Source organism: Petromyzon marinus, chromosome 52 (genome assembly GCF_048934315.1).
Source record: "Petromyzon marinus isolate PM22_M1 ecotype Great Lakes invasive population chromosome 52, UKy_Petmar_22M1.pri1.0, whole genome shotgun sequence".
In the NCBI taxonomy this organism is placed as follows: Eukaryota; Metazoa; Chordata; class Hyperoartia; order Petromyzontiformes; family Petromyzontidae; genus Petromyzon; species Petromyzon marinus.
The window spans coordinates 11,874,057-11,901,668 of record NC_133718.1 but is presented as its reverse complement, the minus strand read 5'-3'; the positions used below and the strand labels follow the sequence as shown (position 1 = coordinate 11,901,668).

The 27,612-nt window shown below is 43.1% G+C and overlaps 1 protein-coding gene across 2 annotated transcripts in view; it reads left to right on the top strand.

The window, feature by feature from the left end:
- GDA (guanine deaminase) overlaps positions 1–27,612 on the top strand; it is a 98,797-nt gene that overhangs the window by 56,189 nt on the left and 14,996 nt on the right. For both annotated transcript variants that reach the window (XM_032974062.2, XM_076051865.1), the window contains exons 5-7: positions 22,959–23,046; positions 23,174–23,279; positions 24,449–24,476. In XM_032974062.2, coding sequence (XP_032829953.1) covers positions 22,959–23,046; positions 23,174–23,279; positions 24,449–24,476 — 222 coding nt within the window. The remainder of the gene's footprint in view (positions 1–22,958; positions 23,047–23,173; positions 23,280–24,448; positions 24,477–27,612) is intronic.

Sequence of the window (27,612 nt, the reverse complement as noted above, 5' to 3'; positions counted from 1 at the left end):
AAAAACTGGATTTTCATGGTAAACTGAACTCTCATGGTAAACTGGACGTTCATGGTAAACTGGATTTTCATGGTAAGCTGGACTCTCATGGTAAACTGGATTTTCATGGTAAACTGGACTCTCATGGTAAACTGGATTTTCATGGTAAACTGGACTTTCATGTTAAACTGGATTTTCATGGTAAACTGGACTTTCATGGTAAACTAAATTTTCATGGTAAACTGGACTCTCATGGTAAACTGGACTTTCATGGTAAACTGACTCTCATGGTAAACTGGACTTTCATGGTAAACTGGACTCTCATGGTAAACTGGATTTTCATGGTAAACTGACTCTCATGGTAAACTGGACTTTCATGGTAAACTGGACTCTCATGGTGACCTGGACTCTCATGGTAAACTGGACTCTCATGGTAAACTGGATTTTCATGGTAAACTGACTCTCATGGTAAATTGGATTTTCATGGTAAACTGGACTCTCATGGTAAACTGGATTTTCATGGTAAACTGAACTCTCATGGTAAACTGGATTTTCATGGTAAACTGGACTTTCATGGTAAACTGGATTTTCATGGTAAACTGGACTTTCATGTTAAACTGGATTTTCATGGTAAACTGGACTTTCATGGTAAACTGGATTTTCATGGTAAACTGGACTCTCATGGTAAACTGGACTTTCATGGTAAACTGACTCTCATGGTAAACTGGACTTTCATGGTAAACTGGACTCTCATGGTAAACTGGATTTTCATGGTAAACTGACTCTCATGGTAAACTGGACTTTCATGGTAAACTGGACTCTCATGGTGACCTGGACTCTCATGGTAAACTGGACTCTCATGGTATACTGACTCTCATGGTAAACTGGACTTTCATGGTAAACTGGACTTTCAGGGTAAACTGGATTTTCATGTTATACTGGACTCTCATGGTAAACTGGATTTTCATAGTCAACTGGAATCTCATGGTAAACTGGATTTTCATGGTAAACTGGACTCTCATGGTAAACTGAATTTTCATGGTAAACTGGACTCTCATGGTAAACTGGACGTTCATGGTAAACTGGATTTTCATGGTAAACTGGATTTTCATGGTAAACTGAACTCTAATGGTAAACTGGACTTTCATGGTAAACTGGACTCTCATGGTAAACTGGATTTTCATGGTAAACCGGACTCTCATGGTAAACTGGACTTTCATGGTAAACTGACTCTCATGGTAAACTGGACTCTCATGGTAAACTGGATTTTCATGGTAAACTGGACTTTCATGGTAAACTGGACTCTCATGGTAAACTGGATTTTCATGGTAAAATGGACTTATAGTAAACTGGATTTTCATGGTAAACTTCACTCTCATGGTAAACTGGACTTTCAGGGTAAACTGGATTTTCATGGTAAACTGGACTCTCATGGTAAACTGGACTTTCATGGTAAACTGACTCTCATGGTAAATTGGACTTTCATGGTAAGCTGGATTTTCATGGTAAAATGGACTCTCATGGTAAACTGGACTTTCATGGTAAACTGGACTTTCATGGTAAACTGGACTCTCATGGTAAACTGGATTTTCATGGTAAAATGGACTCTCATGGTAAACTGGATTTTCATGGTAAACTGACTCTCATGGTAAACTGGACTTTCATGGTAAACTGGACTCTCATGGTGACCTGGACTCTCATGGTAAACTGGACTCTCATGGTATACTGACTCTCATGGTAAACTGGACTTTCATGGTATACTGGAGTTTCAGGGTAAACTGGATTTTCATGTTAAACTGGACTCTCATGGTAAACTGGATTTTCATATTAAACTGGACTCTCATGGTAAACTGGATTTTCATGGTAAACTGGACTCTCATGGTAAAAAGGATTTTCATGGTAAACTGGACTCGCATGGTAAACTGGACTTTCATGGTAAACTGGACTCTCATGGTAAACTGGATTTTCATGGTAAACTGGATTTTCATGGTAAACTGGACTCTAATAGTAAACTGGACTTTCATGGTGAACTGGACTCTCATGGGAAACTGACTTTCATGTTAAACTGGACTTTCATGGTAAACTGACTCTCATGGTAAACTGAACTCTCATGGTAAACTGGACTTTCATGGTAAACTGGAATCTCGTGGTAAACTGGACTCTCATGGTAAACTGGACTCTCATGGAAAACTGGACTTTTATGGTAAACTGAACTCTCATGGTAAACTGGACTCTCATGGTAAACTGGACTTTCATGGTGAACTGGACTCTCATGGGAAACTGACTTTCATGTTAAACTGGACTTTCATGGTAAACTGACTCTCAGGGTAAACTGGACTTTCATGGTAAACTGGACTCTCATGGTAAACTGGACTCTCATGGTAAACTGGATTTTCATGGTAAACTGGATTTTCATGGTAAACTGGACTCTAATAGTAAACTGGACTTTCATGGTGAACTGGACTCTCATGGGAAACTGACTTTCATGTTAAACTGGACTTTCATGGTAAACTGACTCTCATGGTAAACTGAACTCTCATGGTAAACTGGACTTTCATGGTAAACTGGAATCTCGTGGTAAACTGGACTCTCATGGTAAACTGGACTCTCATGGAAAACTGGACTTTTATGGTAAACTGAACTCTCATGGTAAACTGGACTCTCATGGTAAACTGGACTTTCATGGTGAACTGGACTCTCATGGGAAACTGACTTTCATGTTAAACTGGACTTTCATGGTAAACTGACTCTCAGGGTAAACTGGACTTTCATGGTAAACTGGACTCTCATGGTAAACTGGACTCTCATGGTAAACTGAACTTCCATGGTAAACTGGACTCTCGTGTTAAACTGGACTCTCATGGTAAACTGACTCTCATGGTATACTGGACTTTCATGGTAAACTGGACTTTCATGGTAAATTGACTCTCATGGTAAACTGGACTGTCATGGTAAACTGGATTTTCATGGTAAACTGGACTCTCATGGTAAACTGGACTCTCATGGTATACTGGACTCTCATGGTAAACTGACTCTCATGGTATACTGGACTCTCATGGTAAACTGAACTCTCATGGTAAACTGGACTCTCATGGTAAACTGGACTGTCATGGTAAACTGGACTCTCATGTTAAACTGACTTTCATGGTAAACTGGACTCTCATGTTAACTGGACTCTCATGGTAAACTGACTCTAATGGTATACTGGACTCTCATGGTAAACTGAACTCTCATGGTGAACTGCACTCTCATGGGAAACTGACTTTCATGTTAAACTGGACTTTCATGGTAAACTGACTCTCATGGTAAACTGAACTCTCATGGTAAACTGGACTTTCATGGTAAACTGGAATCTCGTGGTAAACTGGACTCTCATGGTAAACTGGACTCTCATGGAAAACTGGACTTTTATGGTAAACTGAACTCTCATGGTAAACTGGACTCTCATGGTAAACTGGACTTTCATGGTGAACTGGACTCTCATGGGAAACTGACTTTCATGTTAAACTGGACTTTCATGGTAAACTGACTCTCAGGGTAAACTGGACTTTCATGGTAAACTGGACTCTCATGGTAAACTGGACTCTCATGGTAAACTGGACTTCCATGGTAAACTGGACTCTCGTGTTAAACTGGACTCTCATGGTAAACTGAATCTCATGGTATACTGGACTTTCATGGTAAACTGGACTTTCATTGTAAATTGACTCTCATGGTAAACTGGACTGTCATGGTAAACTGGATTTTCATGGTGAACTGGACTCTCATGGTAAATTGGATTTTCATGGTAAACTGGACTCTCAGGGTAAACTGGACTTTCATGGTAAATTGACTCTCATGGTAAACTGGACTCTCATGGTAAACTGGACTTTCATGGTAAACTGACTCTCATGGTAAACGGGACTTTCATGGTGAACTGGACTCTCATGGCAAACTGGATTTTCATGGTAAACTGGACTCTCATGGTAAACTGGACTTTCATGGTAAACTGGATTTTCATGGTAAACTGGACTCTCATGGTAAACTGGATTTTCATGGAAAACTGGACTCTCATGGTAAACTGGATTTTCATGGTAAACTGGACTTTCATGGTAATCTGGATTTTCATGGTAAACTGGACTCTCATGGTAAACTGGATTTTCATGGTAAACTGGACTTTCATGGTAAACTGGATTTTCATGGTAAACTCGACTCTTATGGTAAGCTGGACTCTCATGGTAAACTGGACTTTCATGGTAAACTGAACTCTCATGTTTAACTGGACTCTCATGGTAAACTGGACTTTCATGGTGAATTGGACTCTCATGGGAAACTGACTTTCATGTTAAACTGGACTTTCATGGTAAACTGACTTTCATGGAAAACTGGACTCTCATGGTATACTGGACTCTCATGGTAAACTGACTCTCATGGTATACTGGACTCTCATGGTAAACTGAACTCTCATGGCAAACTGGACTCTCATGTTAAACTGGACTCTCATGGTAAACTGGACTTCCATGGTAAACTGGACTCTCATGTTAAACTGGACTCTCATGGTAAACTGACTCTCATGGTATACTGGACTTTCATGGTAAACTGGACTTTCATGGTAAATTGACTCTCATGGTAAACTGGACTGTCATGGTAAACTGGATTTTCATGGTGAACTGGACTCTCATGGTAAATTAGATTTTCATGGTAAACTGGACTCTCAGGGTAAACTGGACTTTCATGGTAAACTGGACTTTCATGGAAAAACTGGATTTTCATGGTAAACTGAACTCTCATGGTAAACTGGACTCTTTTGGTAAACTGGACTTTCATGGTGAACTGGACTCTCATGGCAAACTGGATTTTCATGGTAAACTGGACTCTCATGGTAAACTGGACTTTCATGGTAAACTGGATTTTCATGGTAAACTGGACTCTCATGCTAAACTGGATTTTCATGGAAAACTGGACTCTCATGGTAAACTGGATTTTCATGGTAAACTGGACTTTCATGGTAATCTGGATTTTCATGGTAAACTGGACTCTCATTTTAAACTGGATTTTCATGGTAAACTGGACTCTCATGGTAAACTGGACTTTCATGGTAAACTGGATTTTCATGGTAAACTGGACTTTCATGGTAAACTGGACTCTCATGGCAAACTGGACTCTCATGGTAAATTGGATTTTCATGGTAAACTGGACTCTCATAGTAAACTGGACTCTCATGGTAAACGGGACTCTCATGATGAACTGGAATCTCATGGTAAACTGGATTTTAATGGTAAACTTGACTTTCATGGTAAACTGGATTTTCATGGTAAACTGAACTTTCATGGTAAACTGGATTTTCATGGTAAACTGACTATCATGGTAAACTGGACTCTCATGGTAAACTGGATTTTCATGGTAAACTGGACTTTCATGGTAAACTGGACTCTCATGGTAAACTTGATTTTCATGGTAAACTGGACTCTCATGGTAAACTGGACTCTCATGGTAAACTGGACTTCCATGGTAAACTGGACTCTCATGTTAAACTGACTTTCATGGTAAACTGGATTTTCATGGTAAACTGGACTCTCATGGTAAACTGGATTTTCATGGTAAACTGGACTCTCATGGAAAACTGGATTTTCATGGTAAACTGGACTTTCATGGTAAACTGGATTTTCATGGTAAACTCGACTCTCATGGTAAACTGGACTCTCATGGTAAACTGGACTTTCATGGTAAACTGAACTCTCATGGTAAACTGGACTCTCATGGTAAACTGGACTTTCATGGTGAATTGGACTCTCATGGTAAACTGACTCTCATGGTATACTGGACTTTCATGGTAAACTGGACTTTCATGGTAAATTGACTCTCATGGTAAACTGGACTGTCATGGTAAACTGGATTTTCATGGTGAACTGGACTCTCATGGTAAATTGGATTTTCATGGTAAACTGGACTCTCAGGGTAAACTGGACTTTCATGGTAAACTGGACTTTCATGGAAAAACTGGATTTTCATGGTAAACTGAACTCTCATGGTAAACTGGACTCTTTTGGTAAACTGGACTTTCATGGTGAACTGGACTCTCATGGCAAACTGGATTTTCATGGTAAACTGGACTCTCATGGTAAACTGGACTTTCATGGTAAACTGGATTTTCATGGTAAACTGGACTCTCATGGTAAACTGGATTTTCATGGAAAACTGGACTCTCATGGTAAACTGGATTTTCATGGTAAACTGGACTTTCATGGTAATCTGGATTTTCATGGTAAACTGCACTCTCATTTTAAACTGGATTTTCATGGTAAACTGGACTCTCATGGTAAACTGGACTTTCATGGTAAACTGGATTTTCATGGTAAACTGGACTTTCATGGTAAACTGGACTCTCATGGCAAACTGGACTCTCGTGGTAAATTGGATTTTCATGGTAAACTGGACTCTCATAGTAAACTGGACTCTCATGGTAAACGGGACTCTCATGATGAACTGGAATCTCATGGTAAACTGGATTTTAATGGTAAACTGGACTTTCATGGTAAAACTGGATTTTCATGGTAAACTGAACTTTCATGGTAAACTGGATTTTCATGGTAAACTGACTATCATTGTAAACTGGACTCTCATGGTAAACTGGATTTTCATGGTAAACTGGACTTTCATGGTAAACTGGACTCTCATGGTAAACTTGATTTTCATGGTAAACTGGACTCTCATGGTAAACTGGACTCTCATGGTAAACTGGACTTCAATGGTAAACTGGACTCTCATGTCAAACTGACTTTCATGGTAAACTGGATTTTCATGGTAAACTGGACTCTCATGGTAAACTGGATTTTCATGGTAAACTGGACTCTCATGGAAAACTGGATTTTCATGGTAAACTGGACTTTCATGGTAAACTGGATTTTCATGGTAAACTCGACTCTCATGGTAAACTGGACTCTCATGGTAAACTGGACTTTCATGGTAAACTGAACTCTCATGGTAAACTGGACTCTCATGGTAAATTGGACTTTCATGGTGAATTGGACTCTCATGGGAAACTGACTTTCATGGTAAACTGGACTCTCATGGTAAACTGGACTCTCATGCCAAACTGACTCTCATGGTATACTGGACTCTCATGGTAAACTGAACTCTCATGGTAAACTGGATTCCCATGGTAAACTGGACTCTCATGGTAAACTGGACTTCCATGGTAAACTGGACTCTCATGTTAAACTGACTTTCATGGTAAACTGGACTCTCATGGTAAACTGGACTCTCATGGTAAACTGGATTCTCATGTTAAACTGACTTTCATGGTAAACTGGACTCTCATGGTAAACTGGACTTTCATGGTAAACTGAACTCTCATGTTTAACTGGACTCTCATGGTAAACTGGACTTTCATGGTGAATTGGACTCTCATGGGAAACTGACTTTCATGTTAAACTGGACTTTCATGGTAAACTGCCTTTCATGGAAAACTGGACTCTCATGGTATACTGGACTCTCATGGTAAACTGACTCTAATGGTATACTGGACTCTCATGGTAAACTGAACTCTCATGGCAAACTGGACTCTCATGGTAAACTGGACTCTCATGGTAAACTGGACTTCCATGGTAAACTGGACTCTCATGTTAAACTGACTTTCATGGTAAACTGGACTCTCATGGTGAACTGGACTCTCATGGTAAACTGACTCTAATGGTATACTGGACTCTCATGGTAAACTGAACTCTCATGGTGAACTGGACTCTCATGGGAAACTGACTTTCATGTTAAACTGGACTTTCATGGTAAACTGACTCTCATGGTAAACTGAACTCTCATGGTAAACTGGACTTTCATGGTAAACTGGACTCTCATGGTAAACTGGACTCTCATGGTAAACTGGACTTTTATGCTAAACTGAACTCTCATGGTAAAATGGACTCTCATGGTAAACTGGACTTTCATGGTAAACTGAACTCTCATGTTTAACTGGAATCTCATGGTAAACTGGACTTTCATGGTGAATTGGACTCTCATGGGAAACTGACTTTCATGTTAAACTGGACTTTCATGGTAAACTGACTTTCATGGAAAACTGGACTCTCATGGTATACTGGAATCTCATGGTAAACTGACTCTCATGGTATACTGAACTCTCATGGTAAACTGAACTCTCATGGTAAACTGGACTCTCATGGTAAACTGGACTCTCATGGTAAACTGGACTCTCATGTTAAACTGACTTTCATGGTAAACTGGACTCTCATGGTAAACTGGACTCTCATGGTAAACTGACTCTAATGGTATACTGGACTCTCATGGTAAACTGAACTCTCATGGTGAACTGGACTCTCATGGGAAACGGACTTTCATGTTAAACTGGACTTTCATGGTAAACTGACTCTCATGGTAAACTGAACTCTCATGGTAAACTGGACTTTCATGGTAAACTGGACTCTCATGGTAAACTGGACTCTCATGGTAAACTGGACTCTCATGGTAAACTGGACTTTTATGGTAAACTGAACTCTCATGGTAAACTGGACTCTCATGGTAAACTGGACTTTCATGGTGAACTGGACTCGCATGGGAAACTGACTTTCCTGTTAAACTGGACTTTCATGGTAAACTGACTGTCAGGGTAAACTGGACTCTCATGGTAAACTGGACTCTCATGTTAAACTGGACTCTCATGGTAAACTGGACTTCCATGGTAAACTGGACTCTCATGTTAAACTGGACTCTCATGGTAAACTGACTCTCATGGTATACTGGACTTTCATGGTAAACTGGACTTTCATGGTAAATTGACTCTCATGGTAAACTGAACTATCATGGTAAACTGGATTTTCATGGTGAACTGGACTCTCATGGTAAATTGGATTTTCATTGTAAACTGGACTCTCAGGGTAAACTGGACTTTCATGGTAAACTGGACTTTCATGAAAAAACTGGATTTTCATGGTAAACTGAACTCTCATGGTAAACTGGACTCTTTTGGTAAACTGGACTTTCATGGTGAACTGGACTCTCATGGCAAACTGGATTTTCATGGTAAACTGGACTCTCATGGTAAACTGGACTTTCATGGTAAACTGGATTTTCATGGTAAACTGGACTCTCATGGTAAACTGGATTTTCATGGAAAACGGGACTCTCATGGTAAACTGGATTTTCATGGTAAACTGGACTTTCATGGTAATCTGGATTTTCATGGTAAACTGGACTCTCATTTTAAACTGGATTTTCATGGTAAACTGGACTCTCATGGTAAACTGGACTTTCATGGTAAACTGGATTTTCATGGTAAACTGGACTTTCATGGTAAACTGGACTCTCATGGCAAACTGGACTCTCATGGTAAATTGCATTTTCATGGTAAACTGGACTCTCATAGTAAACTGGACTCTCATGGTAAACGGGACTCTCATGATGAACTGGAATCTCATGGTAAACTGGATTTTAATGGTAAACTGGACTTTCATGGTAAACTGGATTTTCATGGTAAACTGAACTTTCATGGTAAACTGGATTTTCATGGTAAACTGACTCTCATGGTAAACTGGACTCTCATGGTAAACTGGATTTTCATGGTAAACTGGACTTTCATGGTAAACTGGACTCTCATGGTAAACTTGATTTTCATGGTAAACTGGACTCTCATGGTAAACTGGACTCTCATGGTAAACTGGACTTCCATTGTAAACTGGACTCTCATGTTAAACTGACTTTCATGGTAAACTGGATTTTCATGGTAAACTGGACTCTCATGGTAAACTGGATTTTCATGGTAAACTGGACTCTCATGGTAAACTGGATTTTCATGGTAAACTGGACTTTCATGGTAAACTGGATTTTCATGGTAAACTCGACTCTCATGGTAAACTGGACTCTCATGGTAAACTGGACTTTCATGGTAAACTGAACTCTCATGGTAAACTGGACTCTCATGGTAAACTGGACTTTCATGGTGAATTGGACTATCATGGGAAACTGACTTTCATGGTAAACTGGACTCTCATGGTAAACTGGACTCTCATGCCAAACTGACTCTCATGGTATACTGGACTCTCATGGTAAACTGAACTCTCATGGTAAACTGGACTCTCATGGTAAACTGGACTCTCATGGTAAACTGGACTTCCATGGTAAACTGGACTCTCATGTTAAACTGACTTTCATGGTAAACTGGACTCTCATGGTAAACTGGACTCTCAAGGTAAACTGGACTTCCAAGGTAAACTGGATTCTCATGTTACACTGACTTTCATGGTTAACTGGACTCTCATGGTAAACTGGACTATCATGGTAAACTTACTCTAATGGTATACTGGACTCTCATGGTAAACTGAACTCTCATGGTGAACTGGACTCTCATGGGAAACTGACTTTCATGTTAAACTGGACTTTCATGGTAAACTGACTCTCATGGTAAACTGAACTCTCATGGTAAACTGGACTTTCATGGTAAACTGGACTCTCATGGTAAACTGGACTCTCATGGTAAACTGGACTTCCATGGTAAACTGGACTCTCATGTTAAACTGACTTTCATGGTAAACTGGACTCTCTTGGTAAACTGGACTCTCATGGTAAACTGACTCTCATGGTATCCTGGACTCTCATGGTAAACTGAACTCTCATGGTAAACTGGGCTCTCATGGTAAATTGGACTTTCAAGGTAAACTGGAGTTTCATGGTAAACTGGACTTTCATGGTAAACTGGACTCTCATGGTAAACTGGACTCTCATGGTAAACTGGATTTTCATGGTAAACTGGACTTTCATGGTAAACTGGACTCTCATGGTAAACTTGATTTTCATGGTAAACTGGACTCTCATGGTAAACTGGATTTTCATGGTAAACTGGACTCTCATGGTAAACTGGATTTTCATGGTAAACTGGACTTTCATGGTAAACTGGATTTTCATGGTAAACTAGACTCTCATGGTAAACTGGATTTTCATGGTAAACTGGACTTTCATGGTAAACTGGATTTTCATGGTAAACTCGACCCTCATGGTAAACTGGACTCTCATGGTAAGCTGGACTTTCATGGTGAATTGGACTCTCATGGGAAACTGACTTTCATGTTAAACTGGACTTTCATGGTAAACTGACTTTCATGGTAAACTGGACTCTCATGGTAAACGGGACTCTCATGGTAAACTGACTCTCATGGTATACTGGACTCTCATGGTAAACTGAACTCTCATGGTAAACTGGACTCTCATGGTAAACTGGACTCTCATGGTAAACTGGACTTCCATGGTAAACTGGACTGTCATGTTAAACTGACTTTCATGGTAAACTGGACTCTCATGGTAAACTGGACTCTCATGGTAAACTGACTCTAATGGTATACTGGACTCTCATGGTAAACTGAACTCTCATGGTGAACTGGACTCTCATGGGAAACTGACTTTCATGTTAAACTGGACTTTCATGGTAAACTGACTCTCATGGTAAACTGAACTGTCATGGTAAACTGGACTTTCATGGTAAACTGAACTCTCATGGTAAACTGGACTCTCATGGTAAACTGACTTTCATGGTAAACTGGACTCTCTTGGTAAACTGGACTCTCATGGTAAACTGACTCTCATGGTATCCTGGACTCTCATGGTAAACTGAACTCTCATGGTAAACTGGGCTCTCATGGTAAATTGGACTTTCATGGTAAACTGGAGTTTCATGGTAAACTGAACTTTCATGGTAAACTGGACTCTCATGGTAAACTGGACTTTCATGGTAAACTGGATTTTCATTGTAAACTGGACTCTCATGGTAAACTGGACTCTCATGGTAAACTGGACTCTCATGGTGAACTGGATTTTCATGGTAAACTGGACTTTCATGGTAAACTGGATTTTCATGGTAAACTGGATTTTCATGGTAAACTGGACTTCCATGGTAAACTGGACTCTCATGGTAAACTGATTTTCATGGTAAACTGGACTCTGATGGTAAACTGGATTTTCATCTTTAACTGGACTTTCATGGTAAACTGGACTCTCATGGTAAATTGAACTCTCATGGTAAACTGGACTCTCATGGCAAACTAGACTCTCATGGTAAACTGGACTCTCATGGTAAACTGGACTCTCATGGTAAACTGACTCTCATGGTAAACTGGATTTTTCATGGTAAACTGGACTCTCATGGTAAACTGGACTTTCATGGTGAACTGGACTCTCATGGTAAACTGACTCTCATGGTAAACTGGACTCTCATGTTAAACTAGACTCTCATGTTAAACTGGACTCTCATGGTATACTGGACTCTCATGGTAAACTGAACTCTCATGGTAAACTGAACTCTCATGGTAAACTGGACTCTCATGGTAAACTGGACTTTCATGGTGAATTGAACTCTCATGGGAAACTGACTTTCATGTTAAACTGGACTTTCATGGTAAACTGACTTTCATGGTAAACTGGACTCTCATGGTAAACTGGACTCTCATGGTAAACTGACTCTCATGGTATACTGGACTCTCATGGTAAACTGAACTCTCATGGTAAACTGGACTCTCATGGTAAACTGGACTTCCATGGAAAACTGGACTCTCATGTTAAACTGACTTTCATGGTAAACTGAACTCTCTTGGTAAACTGGACTCTCATGGTAAACTGACTCTCATGGTATCCTGGACTCTCATGGTAAACTGAACTCTCATGGTAAACTGGGCTCTCATGGTAAATTGGACTTTCATGGTAAACTGGAGTTTCATGGTAAACTGAACTTTCATGGTAAACTGGACTCTCATGGTAAACTGGACTCTCATGGTAAACTGGATTTTCATTGTAAACTGGACTCTCATGGTAAACTGGACTCTCATGGTAAACTGGACTCTCATGGTGAACTGGATTTTCATGGTAAACTGGACTTTCATGGTAAACTGGATTTTCATGGTAAACTGGATTTTCATGGTAAACTGGACTTCCATGGTAAACTGGACTCTCATGGTAAACTGATTTTCATGGTAAACTGGACTCTGATGGTAAACTGGATTTTCATCTTTAACTGGACTTTCATGGTAAACTGGACTCTCATGGTAAATTGAACTCTCATGGTAAACTGGACTCTCATGGTAAACTGGACTCTCATGGTAAACTGACTCTCATGGTAAACTGGATTTTTCATGGTAAACTGGACTCTCATGGTAAACTGGACTTTCATGGTGAACTGGACTCTCATGGTAAACTGACTCTCATGGTAAACTGGACTCTCATGGTAAACTAGACTCTCATGTTAAACTGGACTCTAATGGTAAACTGACTGTCATGGTGAACTGGACTCTAATGGTAAACTGAACTTTCATGGTAAACTGGACTTTCATGGTAAACTGGACTCTCATGGTAAACTGGACTTTCATGGTAAACTGGACTTTCATGGTAAACTGGACTCCCGTGGTAAACTGACTCTCATGGTGAACTGGATTTTCATGGTAAACTGGAGTTTCATGGTAAACTGGATTTTCATGGTAAACTCGACCCTCATGGTAAACTGGACTCTCATGGTAAACTGGATTTTCATGGTAAACTCGACCCTCATGGTAAACTGGACTCTCATGGTAAGCTGGACTTTCATGGTGAATTGGACTCTCATGGGAAACTGACTTTCATGTTAAACTGGACTTTCATGGTAAACTGACTTTCATGGTAAACTGGACTCTCATGGTAAACGGGACTCTCATGGTAAACTGACTCTCATGGTATACTGGACTCTCATGGTAAACTGAACTCTCATGGTAAACTGGACTCTCATGGTAAACTGGACTCTCATGGTAAACTGGACTTCCATGGTAAACTGGACTGTCATGTTAAACTGACTTTCATGGTAAACTGGACTCTCATGGTAAACTGGACTCTCATGGTAAACTGACTCTAATGGTATACTGGACTCTCATGGTAAACTGAACTCTCATGGTGAACTGGACTCTCATGGGAAACTGACTTTCATGTTAAACTGGACTTTCATGGTAAACTGACTCTCATGGTAAACTGAACTGTCATGGTAAACTGGACTTTCATGGTAAACTGAACTCTCATGGTAAACTGGACTCTCATGGTAAACTGACTTTCATGGTAAACTGGACTCTCTTGGTAAACTGGACTCTCATGGTAAACTGACTCTCATGGTATCCTGGACTCTCATGGTAAACTGAACTCTCATGGTAAACTGGGCTCTCATGGTAAATTGGACTTTCATGGTAAACTGGAGTTTCATGGTAAACTGAACTTTCATGGTAAACTGGACTCTCATGGTAAACTGGACTCTCATGGTAAACTGGATTTTCATTGTAAACTGGACTCTCATGGTAAACTGGACTCTCATGGTAAACTGGACTCTCATGGTGAACTGGATTTTCATGGTAAACTGGACTTTCATGGTAAACTGGATTTTCATGGTAAACTGGATTTTCATGGTAAACTGGACTTCCATGGTAAACTGGACTCTCATGGTAAACTGATTTTCATGGTAAACTGGACTCTGATGGTAAACTGGATTTTCATCTTTAACTGGACTTTCATGGTAAACTGGACTCTCATGGTAAATTGAACTCTCATGGTAAACTGGACTCTCATGGCAAACTAGACTCTCATGGTAAACTGGACTCTCATGGTAAACTGGACTCTCATGGTAAACTGACTCTCATGGTAAACTGGATTTTTCATGGTAAACTGGACTCTCATGGTAAACTGGACTTTCATGGTGAACTGGACTCTCATGGTAAACTGACTCTCATGGTAAACTGGACTCTCATGTTAAACTAGACTCTCATGTTAAACTGGACTCTCATGGTATACTGGACTCTCATGGTAAACTGAACTCTCATGGTAAACTGAACTCTCATGGTAAACTGGACTCTCATGGTAAACTGGACTTTCATGGTGAATTGAACTCTCATGGGAAACTGACTTTCATGTTAAACTGGACTTTCATGGTAAACTGACTCTCATGGTAAACTGGACTCTCATGGTAAACTGGACTCTCATGGTAAACTGACTCTCATGGTATACTGGACTCTCATGGTAAACTGAACTCTCATGGTAAACTGGACTCTCATGGTAAACTGGACTTCCATGGAAAACTGGACTCTCATGTTAAACTGACTTTCATGGTAAACTGAACTCTCTTGGTAAACTGGACTCTCATGGTAAACTGACTCTCATGGTATCCTGGACTCTCATGGTAAACTGAACTCTCATGGTAAACTGGGCTCTCATGGTAAATTGGACTTTCATGGTAAACTGGAGTTTCATGGTAAACTGAACTTTCATGGTAAACTGGACTCTCATGGTAAACTGGACTCTCATGGTAAACTGGATTTTCATTGTAAACTGGACTCTCATGGTAAACTGGACTCTCATGGTAAACTGGACTCTCATGGTGAACTGGATTTTCATGGTAAACTGGACTTTCATGGTAAACTGGATTTTCATGGTAAACTGGATTTTCATGGTAAACTGGACTTCCATGGTAAACTGGACTCTCATGGTAAACTGATTTTCATGGTAAACTGGACTCTGATGGTAAACTGGATTTTCATCTTTAACTGGACTTTCATGGTAAACTGGACTCTCATGGTAAATTGAACTCTCATGGTAAACTGGACTCTCATGGTAAACTGGACTCTCATGGTAAACTGACTCTCATGGTAAACTGGATTTTTCATGGTAAACTGGACTCTCATGGTAAACTGGACTTTCATGGTGAACTGGACTCTCATGGTAAACTGACTCTCATGGTAAACTGGACTCTCATGGTAAACTAGACTCTCATGTTAAACTGGACTCTAATGGTAAACTGACTGTCATGGTGAACTGGACTCTAATGGTAAACTGAACTTTCATGGTAAACTGGACTTTCATGGTAAACTGGACTCTCATGGTAAACTGGACTTTCATGGTAAACTGGACTTTCATGGTAAACTGGACTCCCGTGGTAAACTGACTCTCATGGTGAACTGGATTTTCATGGTAAACTGGAGTTTCATGGTAAACTGGATTTTCATGGTAAACTCGACCCTCATGGTAAACTGGACTCTCATGGTAAACTGGACTTTCATGGTAAACTGAACTCTCATGGTAAACTGGACTCTCATGGTAAACTGGACTTTCATGGTGAATTGGACTCTCATGGGAAACTGACTTTCATGTTAAACTGGACTTTCATGGTAAACTGACTTTCATGGTAAACTGGACTCTCATGGTAAACTGGACTCTCATGGTAAACTGACTCTCATGGTATACTGGACTCTCATGGTAAACTGAACTCTCATGGTAAACTGGACTCTCATGGTAAACTGGACTATCATGGTAAACTGGACTTCCATGGTAAACTGGACTGTCATGTTAAACTGACTTTCATGGTAAACTGGACTCTCATGGTAAACTGGACTCTCATGGTAAACTGACTCTCATGGTATCCTGGACTCTCATGGTAAACTGAACTCTCATGGTAAACTGGGCTCTCATGGTAAATTGGACTTTCATGGTAAACTGGAGTTTCATGGTAAACTGAACTTTCATGGTAAACTGGACTATCATGGTAAACTGGACTCTCATGGTAAACTGGATTTTCATTGTAAACTGGACTCTCATGGTAAACTGGACTCTCATGGTAAACTGGACTCTCATGGTGAACTGGATTTTCATGGTAAACTGGACTTTCATGGTAAACTGGATTTTCATGGTAAACTGGATTTTCATGGTAAACTGGACTTCCATGGTAAACTGGACTCTCATGGTAAACTGATTTTCATGGTAAACTGGACTCTGATGGTAAACTGGATTTTCATCTTTAACTGGACTTTCATGGTAAACTGGACTCTCATGGTAAATTGAACTCTCATGGTAAACTGGACTCTCATGGCAAACTAGACTCTCATGGTAAACTGGACTCTCATGGTAAACTGGACTCTCATGGTAAACTGGATTTTTCATGGTAAACTGGACTCTCATGGTAAACTGGACTTTCATGGTGAACTGGACTCTCATGGTAAACTGACTCTCATGGTAAACTGGACTCTCATGGTAAACTAGACTCTCATGTTAAACTGGACTCTCATGGTAAACTGACTCTCATGGTGAACTGGACTCTCATGGGAAACTGACTTCCATGTTAAACTGGACTTTCATGGTAAACTGACTCTCATGGTAAACTGAACTCTCATGGTAAACTGGACTTTCATGGTAAACTGAACTCTCATGGTAAACTGGACTCTCATGGTAAACTGGACTTCCATGGAAAACTGGACTCTCATGTTAAACTGACTTTCATGGTAAACTGGACTCTCTTGGTAAACTGGACTCTCATGGTAAACTGACTCTCATGGTATCCTGGACTCTCATGGTAAACTGAACTCTCATGGTAAACTGGGCTCTCATGGTAAATTGGACTTTCATGGTAAACTGGAGTTTCATGGTAAACTGAACTTTCATGGTAAACTGGACTCTCATGGTAAACTGGACTCTCATGGTAAACTGGATTTTCATTGTAAACTGGACTCTCATGGTAAACTGGACTCTCATGGTAAACTGGACTCTCATGGTGAACTGGATTTTCATGGTAAACTGGACTTTCATGGTAATCTGGATTTTCATGGTAAACTGGATTTTCATGGTAAACTGGACTTCCATGGTAAACTGGACTCTCATGGTAAACTGATTTTCATGGTAAACTGGACTCTGATGGTAAACTGGATTTTCATCTTTAACTGGACTTTCATGGTAAACTGGACTCTCATGGTAAATTGAACTCTCATGGTAAACTGGACTCTCATGGTAAACTGGACTCTCATGGTAAACTGGACTCTCATGGTAAACTGACTCTCATGGTAAACTGGATTTTTCATGGTAAACTGGGCTCTCATGGTAAACTGGACTTTCATGGTGAACTGGACTCTCATGGTAAACTGACTCTCATGGTAAACTGGACTCTCATGGTAAACTAGACTCTCATGTTAAACTGGACTCTCATGGTAAACTGACTCTCATGGTGAACTGGACTCTCATGGGAAACTGACTTCCATGTTAAACTGGACTTTCATGGTAAACTGACTCTCATGGTAAACTGAACTCTCATGGTAAACTGGACTTTCATGGTAAACTGAACTCTCATGGTAAACTGGACTCTCATGGTAAACTGGACTTCCATGGAAAACTGGACTCTCATGTTAAACTGACTTTCATGGTAAACTGGACTCTCTTGGTAAACTGGACTCTCATGGTAAACTGACTCTCATGGTATCCTGGACTCTCATGGTAAACTGAACTCTCATGGTAAACTGGGCTCTCATGGTAAATTGGACTTTCATGGTAAACTGGAGTTTCATGGTAAACTGAACTTTCATGGTAAACTGGACTCTCATGGTAAACTGGACTCTCATGGTAAACTGGATTTTCATTGTAAACTGGACTCTCATGGTAAACTGGACTCTCATGGTAAACTGGACTCTGATGGTGAACTGGATTTTCATGGTAAACTGGACTTTCATGGTAAACTGGATTTTCATGGTAAACTGGATTTTCATGGTAAACTGGACTTCCATGGTAAACTGGACTCTCATGGTAAACTGATTTTCATGGTAAACTGGACTCTGATGGTAAACTGGATTTTCATCTTTAACTGGACTTTCATGGTAAACTGAACTCTCATGGTAAATTGAACTCTCATGGTAAACTGGACTCTCATGGCAAACTAGACTCTCATGGTAAACTGGACTCTCATGGTAAACTGGACTCTCATGGTAAACTGACTCTCATGGTAAACTGGATTTTTCATGGTAAACTGGACTCTCATGGTAAACTGGACTTTCATGGTGAACTGGACTCTCATGGTAAACTGACTCTCATGGTAAACTGGACTCTCATGGTAAACTAGACTCTCATGTTAAACTGGACTCTAATGGTAAACTGACTGTCATGGTGAACTGGACTTTCATGGTAAACTGGACTCTCATGGTAAACTGGACTCTCATGGTAAACTGGACTTTCATGGTAAACTGGACTTTCATGGTAAACTGGACTCCCGTGGTAAACTGACTCTCATGGTGAACTGGACTCTCATGGTAAACTGTATTTTCATGGTAAACTGGACTCTCATGGTAAACTGGACTTTCATGGTAAACTGGACTCTCATGGTAAACTGGACTCACATGGTAAATTGGACTTTCATGGTAAACTGGACTTTCATGGTAAACTGGACTCTCATGGTAAACTGACTCTCATGGTAAACTGGACTTTCATGGTAAACTGGACTCTCATGGTAAACTGGACTCTCATGGTATACTGGACTCTTATGGTAAACTGAACTCTCATGGTAAACTGGACTATCATGGTAAACTGGACTCTCATGGTAAACTGGACTTCCATGGTAAACTGGACTCTCATGTTAAACTGACTTTCATGGTAAACTGGACTCTCATGGTAAACTGGACTCTCATGGTAAACTGACTCTAATGGTATACTGGACTCTCATGGTAAACTGAACTCTCATGGTGAACTGGACTCTCATGGGAAACTGACTTTCATGTTAAACTGGACTTTCATGGTAAACTGACTCTCATGGTAAACTGGACTTTCATGGTAAACTGGACTCTCATGGTAAACTGGACTCTCATGGTAAACTGGACTTCCATGGTAAACTGGACTCTCATGTTAAACTGACTTTCATGGTAAACTGGACTCTCTTGGTAAACTGGACTCTCATGGTAAACTGACTCTCATGGTATCCTGGACTCTCATGGTAAACTGAACTCTCATGGTAAACTGGGCTCTCATGGTAAATTGGACTTTCATGGTAAACTGGACTCTCATGGTAAACTGGACTCTCATGGTAAACTGGATTTTCATGGTAAACTGGACTTTCATGGTAAACTGGCCTCTCATGGTAAACTTGATTTTCATGGTAAACTGGACTCTCATGGTAAACTGGACTCTCATGGTAAACTGGACTTCCATGGTAAACTGGACTCTCATGTTAAACTGACTTTCATGGTAAACTGGATTTTCATGGTAAACTGGACTTTCATGGTAAACTGGATTTTCATGGTAAACTGGACTCTCATGGTAAACTGGATTTTCATGGTAAACTGGACTCTCATGGTAAACTGGATTTTCATGGTAAACTGGACTTTCATGGTAAACTGGATTTTCATGGTAAACTCGACTCTCATGGTAAACTGGACTCTCATGGTAAACTGGACTTTCATGGTAAACTGAACTCTCATGGTAAACTGGACTCTCATGGTAAACTGGACTTTCATGGTAAACTGAACTCTCATGGTAAACTGGACTCTCATGGTAAACTGGACTTTCATGGTGAATTGGACTCTCATGGGAAACTGACTTTCATGTTAAACTGGACTTTCATGGTAAACTGACTTTCATGGTAAACTGGACTCTCATGGTAAACTGGACTCTCATGGTAAACTGACTCTCATGGTATACTGGACTCTCATGGTAAACTGAACTCTCATGGTAAACTGGACTCTCATGGTAAACTGGACTCTCATGGTAAACTGGATTTTCATCTTTAACTGGACTTTCATGGTAAACTGGACTCTCATGGTAAATTGAACTCTCATGGTAAACTGGACTCTCATGGCAAACTAGACTCTCATGGTAAACTGGACTCTCATGGTAAACTGGACTCTCATGGTAAACTGACTCTCATGGTAAACTGGATTTTTCATGGTAAACTGGACTCTCATGGTAAACTGGACTTTCATGGTGAACTGGACTCTCATGGTAAACTGACTCTCATGGTAAACTGGACTCTCATGGTAAACTAGACTCTCATGTTAAACTGGACTCTAATGGTAAACTGACTGTCATGGTGAACTGGACTCTAATGGTAAACTGAACTTTCATGGTAAACTGGACTTTCATGGTAAACTGGACTCTCATGGTAAACTGGACTTTCATGGTAAACTGGACTTTCATGGTAAACTGGACTCCCGTGGTAAACTGACTCTCATGGTGAACTGGACTCTCATGGTAAACTGTATTTTCATGGTAAACTGGACTCTCATGGTAAACTGGACTTTCATGGTAAACTGGACTCTCATGGTAAACTGGACTCACATGGTAAATTGGACTTTCATGGTAAACTGGACTTTCATGGTAAACTGGACTCTCATGGTAAACTGACTCTCATGGTGAACTGACTCTCATGGTAAACTGGACTTTCATGGTAAACTGGACTCTCATGGTAAACTGGACTCTCATGGTATACTGGACTCTCATGGTAAACTGAACTCTCATGGTAAACTGGACTATCATGGTAAACTGGACTCTCATGGTAAACTGAACTCTCATGGTAAACTGGACTCTCATGTTAAACTGGACTTTCATGGTAAACTGAACTCTCATGGTAAACTGGACTCTCATGGTAAACTGGACTTTCATGGTGAATTGGACTCTCATGGGAAACTGACTTTCATGTTAAACTGGACTTTCATGGTAAACTGACTTTCATGGTAAACTGGACTCTCATGGTAAACTGGACTCTCATGGTAAACTGACTCTCATGGTATACTGGACTTTCATGGTAAACTGGACTCCCGTGGTAAACTGACTCTCATGGTGAACTGGACTCTCATGGTAAACTGGATTTTCATGGTAAACTGGACTCTCATGGTAAACTGGACTTTCATGGTAAACTCGGCTCTCATGGTAAACTGGACTTTCATGGTAAACTGGACTTTCATGGTAAACTGGACTCTCATGGTAAACTGACTCTCATGGTGAACTGACTCTCATGGTAAACTGGACTTTCATGGTAAACTGGACTCTCATGGTAAACTATACTCTCATGGTAAACTGGACTGTCATGGTAAACTGGACTCTCATGGTAAACTGGACTTTCATGGTAAACTGGACTCTCATGGTAAACTAGACTCTCATGGTAAACTGGACTCTCATGGTAAACTGGACTTTCATGGTAAACTGACTCTCATGGTATATTGGACTTTCATGGTAAACTGGACTCTCATGGTAAACTGGACTCTCATGGTAAACTGGACTCTCATGGTAAACTGGACTCTCATGGTAAACTGGAATCGTAACAAAGACAGACGACAGCGCATTATCTCCCCCGTTCTGCGGAAGTGAAACGCAGTGCAGCCTCACGTGTGGCGTCACACAACTGCGTCTGGCGTTGCCTGTGATTTGTTTTACCCTGGGTTCGCCCCCCCCCCCCCCCCCCGCCAACATTGCCCCTGCTCACCTGGAGTCCAACTTGTCCTGTGGTTGACGGTGTCCGCGCCACGTGGCGGTAGAGCGAGCGGCCCGTGACCCCAAACGTTGCTTCTGTCACGAGCCCTCTTGAAGGCCTCGTCTCGTCAGCCATTCACGCGAGTTCAAATCCAGGGTGTGGGTGGTTGACTCAGCCAATCGTCATCCCTCTCTCTCCGGGGGTCGATAAAACGAGTATCGCTTTGTTCTGGAAAGTCAATAGCGGGTTTCCACTGGATAGACTCGCCTCCGGCATAGGAATATGGAAAGTCCATCACTGGCTCTGCAGAGTTGCCAACTGGCATAAGCACTGCTACACATTTGAACTCGTCCTATGGATAGACTCCGGATTAGATAAAACTAGTACCACTTTGTGCGTAAGTCAACAGTAGCTGTCTGTCCTATAGAGAGAGACTCGCCCTCCGCCATAGTAACGTGGAATTTCCACCACTGGCTCTGTGCAGAGTTGTGAACAGGAGATGAGCACCGATGCCTCCATGTTCATCGAAGCAGGAGATCACTCCCCCTTAATGTGTGGCACCACGTGTCCGGTGATGTTTGGATGACGTGTGTCATCACGTGTCCAGTGATGTTTGGATGACGTGTGTCATCACGTGTCCAGTGATGTTTGGATGACGTGTGGCATCACGTGTCCAGTGATGTTTGGATGATGTGTGAGATCATGTGTCCAGTGATGTTTGGATGACGTGTGTCATCACGTGTCCAGTGATGTTTGGATGACGTGTGGCATCGCGTGTCCGGCTGCTGTGCAGAGGAGGACTCTGAAAAATGGCACCACCACCGCGTGCTATTTCGGAACGATTCACACGGACGCCACTCTGCTGCTGTGCGACATTGCGGGTAACGACGTCCTTCATCAGCAGCCTTCACCGTGATCATGCAGCAGCAATCACCTCACATTACCTGACCTCTCATCTATCCCCTCACCATTCACCTCACCCCACCTGCGTCCCCTCGTCGGGGCCAGACCGGGCGGGCCAGCGCGCGATGGTGGGCAAGGTGTGCATGGACCACAACGAGGCGGTCCCCGCCTACAAAGAGACCAGCGACGAGGCCGTGCGGGACACCGAGAGGTCAGCAGGGGTCACCACAACCACGGCACAACCACAGTATCCATAGCAACCGCGACGGTCCCATCAACCACAACACAACCACATCCATAGCAACGGCTACGGTCCCTTCAACCACAACATCCACAACCGCTATGGGCCTCAACAACAAAAACCACCACCAACCACCACAAGCATCCACACCACCATCACCACCACCATCACAAAGCATCCACACCACCATCACCATCATCACCACCACCACCACCACAAGCTTCCACACCACCACCACAAGCATCCACACCACCATCACCACCACCACCACAAGCTTCCACACCACCACCACAATCATCCACACCACCATCACCACCACAAGCATCCACACCACCATCACCATCACCACCACAAGCATCCACAACCACCATCACCATCACCACCACAAGCATCCACACCACCATCACCACAAGCATCCACACCACCATCCCCACCACCACCACAAGCATCCACACCACCATCACCATCACCACCACCACAAGCATCCACACCACCATCACCACTACAAGCATCCACACCACCACCACCACCACAAGTATCCACACCACCATCACCACCACCACAAGTATCCACACCACCATCACCACCACCACAAGTATCCACACCACCATCACCATCACCACCACAAGCATCCACACCACCATCACCACCACAAGCATCCACGCCACCATCACCACCACCACCACAAGCATCCACACCACCATCACCACCACCACAAGCATCCACACCATCACCACCATCACCATCACCACAAGCATCCACACCAGCATCACCACCACAACCATCCACACCACCATCACCACAAGCATCCACACCACCATCACCATCACCACCACCACAAGCATCTACACCAGCATCACCACCACCACCACAAGCATCCACACCAGCATCACCACCACCACCACAAGCATCCACACCAGCACCACCACCACAAGCATCCACACCAGCATCACCACCACCACCACAACCATCCACACCAGCATCACCACCACCACAACCATCCACACCAGCATCACCACCACCACCACAACCATCCACACCAGCATCACCACCACCACCACAACCATCTACACCACCACCACCACCGTCACAATCCTGTTCATCTCCACTCTTCATAGTCTCCCTCTCTTCTCTTGTAGGTTCATAATGGCCGTCAAGGACATGAAGGTAGGTGTGTGTGCGTGTGTGTGTCTTAACGTGCACATAGCTTGGCACAGGCGCCGCGGTGACGTCACCGCCACTTAGTGGCAAATGGCGGTAGTTGTCTGTGTGTTTGTTTTGTGTGTGTCTTTCTATGTGTGTCTGTATCTATCATTGTGTGTCTGTCTGTATGTGTGTCTGTATCTGTGATTGTGTGTCTGTCTGTGTTTGTGTCTATGTGTGTCTGTGTGTGTATCTGTCATTGTGTGTCTGTCTGTGTGTTGTGTTGTAGGGAGCGATAGTGTAGCGGTTAGCGCGCTGCGCTATGAACCTAGCGACCCGGGTTCGATTCCCGCTCAGGGCCAACACCAGTGACGATTATCTGAACCGGTCCCGGGCCTCCACTAGGTCGACTCAGCCTCAAATGAGTACCTGGTGCGGTGTGTAAACATCGCCACTAGGGAGACAAAGGCGGTCGGGCGTGGTGCTGGCCACCCACCCCCTCGTGTACCGTTCCGGCCTTCATAGGTGCTCGCTAACAGCACTTGCCCCTACAGTCTGTTAAGGTTATATGGGGGATCTTTTTTGTGTCTATGTGTATCTGTCACTGTGTGTATCTGTCACTGTGTGTATCTGTCATTGTGTGTCTGTCTGTGTTTGTGTCTGTGTGTATCTGTCATTGTGTGTGTCTGTGTGTGTATCTGTAAAATCTAAGGTGGCCTGGTCTCAGCTAGCTGATGAAAGTTGCAAGCTAGAATTTCATCATCGCTTGCGGCTGGGGTTGGCATCGTTCCCCACTCCACCAGATGTCGAGGTTAAATGGGTGAGGTTTAGGACTGTGACTCATGCAGCTGCAATGGATGCTTTGGGTACACGGTCCAGACCTCCTCAGAGACCCTGGCTGACAGAGGAAGTGTCCAAGCTGACTGAGAAATAGCGACAGGTCCACTTTAATCGTCTACAGCATCCCACGTCAGAGAATAAGGAGGTTTACCGCAGCCTTCGCTCGGAGGTTCGGAGAGCCGTGAGGCGCTGCAAGGATGGGTGGTGGTCGCGGATTGCTGAGGAGATGGAGTCTGCCTCAATGGCCCGCGATCACAAATCCCTATTTAACTCCATCAAAAAATGTACCTGCAGTGCCACACCTGTTACCATAATTAGGGTAAAGAACGGTGATCCAATCTCCGACCCCCAGGAACAGGCTTGCAGATTTGCTGAGCATTCTGTGAAGTCCTGGGGGAGGGGAAATCCCTAGACATGGAAAACATCGTGGGACAATGTGGGGATGACCCTGCTGAGGCTGCGAGCATTCTGTGAAGTCCTGGGGGAGGGGAAATCCCTAGACATGGAAAACATCGTGGGACAATGTGGGGATGACCCTGCTGAGGCTGCGGTGCCTCAAATATTGGAAGGAGTCACCCCCTGTGAGTTGCTGGCTGAGGTGCCATCAGATGAGGAAGTGCTAAAGGCGATCCAGAGTCTGAGACCAGGAAAGGCACCGGGCAGAGATGATCTCCCAAGCGAAATTCTGAGGGAGGGTGGCGTTTGTGCACAGACTGTCCTACATGACATCATAACATCAGTCTGGACCACTGGACAGGTTCCGCAGGATTGGAAGGATGCCCTTGTAGTTCCCCTCTTTAAGAAGGGGAACCGCACAGACTGTAATAACTACAGGGGCATCTCACTCCTCAGTGTACCGGGAAAGGTCCTGGCTAGGATAATTCAACATCGCCTTGCCAGGCACGCTGAGGATAGGCTTGCGGAGCCCAATGCGGTTTGTAGTTCCCCTCTTTAAGAAGGGGAACCGCACAGACTGTAATAACTACAGGGGCATCTCACTCCTCAGTGTACCGGGAAAGGTCCTGGCTAGGATAATTCAACATCGCCTTGCCAGGCACGCTGAGGATAGGCTTGCGGAGCCCAATGCGGTTTCAGGAAAGGGTGGTCCTGCACAGATGCCATATTTTCTGTCCGTTTGCTACTGCAGAGGTGTAGGGAATTCCAACAAGACCTACATCTCTGCTTTATTGACCTGGTCAAGGCCTATGATACCATCAGTAGGCCTGGGCCCTGTGTTGTTCTTCGTGCTTTCGGAGTTCCTGACCCTCTGCTCACGATCATTAAGGACCTTCATGATGGTGAGCGGGCCCGGGTAAAACTACGTGGCCGGGAGTCGGAGCCATTCCCTGTTCACCTTGGGGTGCGACAGGGATGTCCTCTGGCTCCAACATTATTTAACATATTTTTCGCCCACGTAGTTCGTGAACCCTTTGATGGCTGTAACAGAGAAATTTACATCTGGTACAGATACAATGGGAGGCTGATCGATGCCCGGGTGCAGTCATTGGATGGCTCCCTATTGGTCAACCACGTTATATATGCCAATGATCTGGTAATTGCCGCTCACTCAGAGGAGGAGTTGGAGGCGCTGCTGCTGAAACTGGAGCGTGCCACTAAGAGGTGTGGCCTTACCATCAGCCCCACCAAAACTAAGCACCTGCCTGGGTATTTTGTACCATCTGGCACTCCACCCCCACAACTCCAAATCGGTGATGGGGCAGTTGTGGAGAGAGTGGAGAGTTTCCCATACCTGGGAAGTGTGCTCATGACCGGCTCTGGTTTGACAACAGAGGTCTCACTCAGAATCAGTCGGGCGGCATTATCTTTTCATCGGTTGCATAACGCTGTGTGGAAGCTACCTGGTCTGTCGCTCTGCACCAAGCTTCAAGCCTTCTCGGCCACGGTCATTCCCTCCCTTCTCTATGCTTGCGAAACGTGGACCCCCCGAATGGAGCATCTTCGCCGATTGGAAACATTTCGGCTGGCCTGCCCACGATCCATCCTGGGTTTAAACAGGCTGGATTGTGTGAGGAGCTCACAAATCTTTAAAATATCTTGGCAAAGTCCCATCGGTGAGTTCCTCTGGCAGGCAAGGCTGCGTTGGCTGGGTCATGCTGCCCGCATGCCCAGTCACCGCATGCCTTAACAGCTTTTGCTTGGCAGGATAGAGGGGGCTAAACGGGCGCGGCACGGGCTAGAGAAGAGATGGAGTGATGTGGTACAGGAGGACGTGGAGCTGAGTGGACTTGCCGATGACTGGTACCAGCGGTGTCAAGATTGGCCTCTGTGGAGGAGGCTCGTGAAGGACGCTACTGGGCAG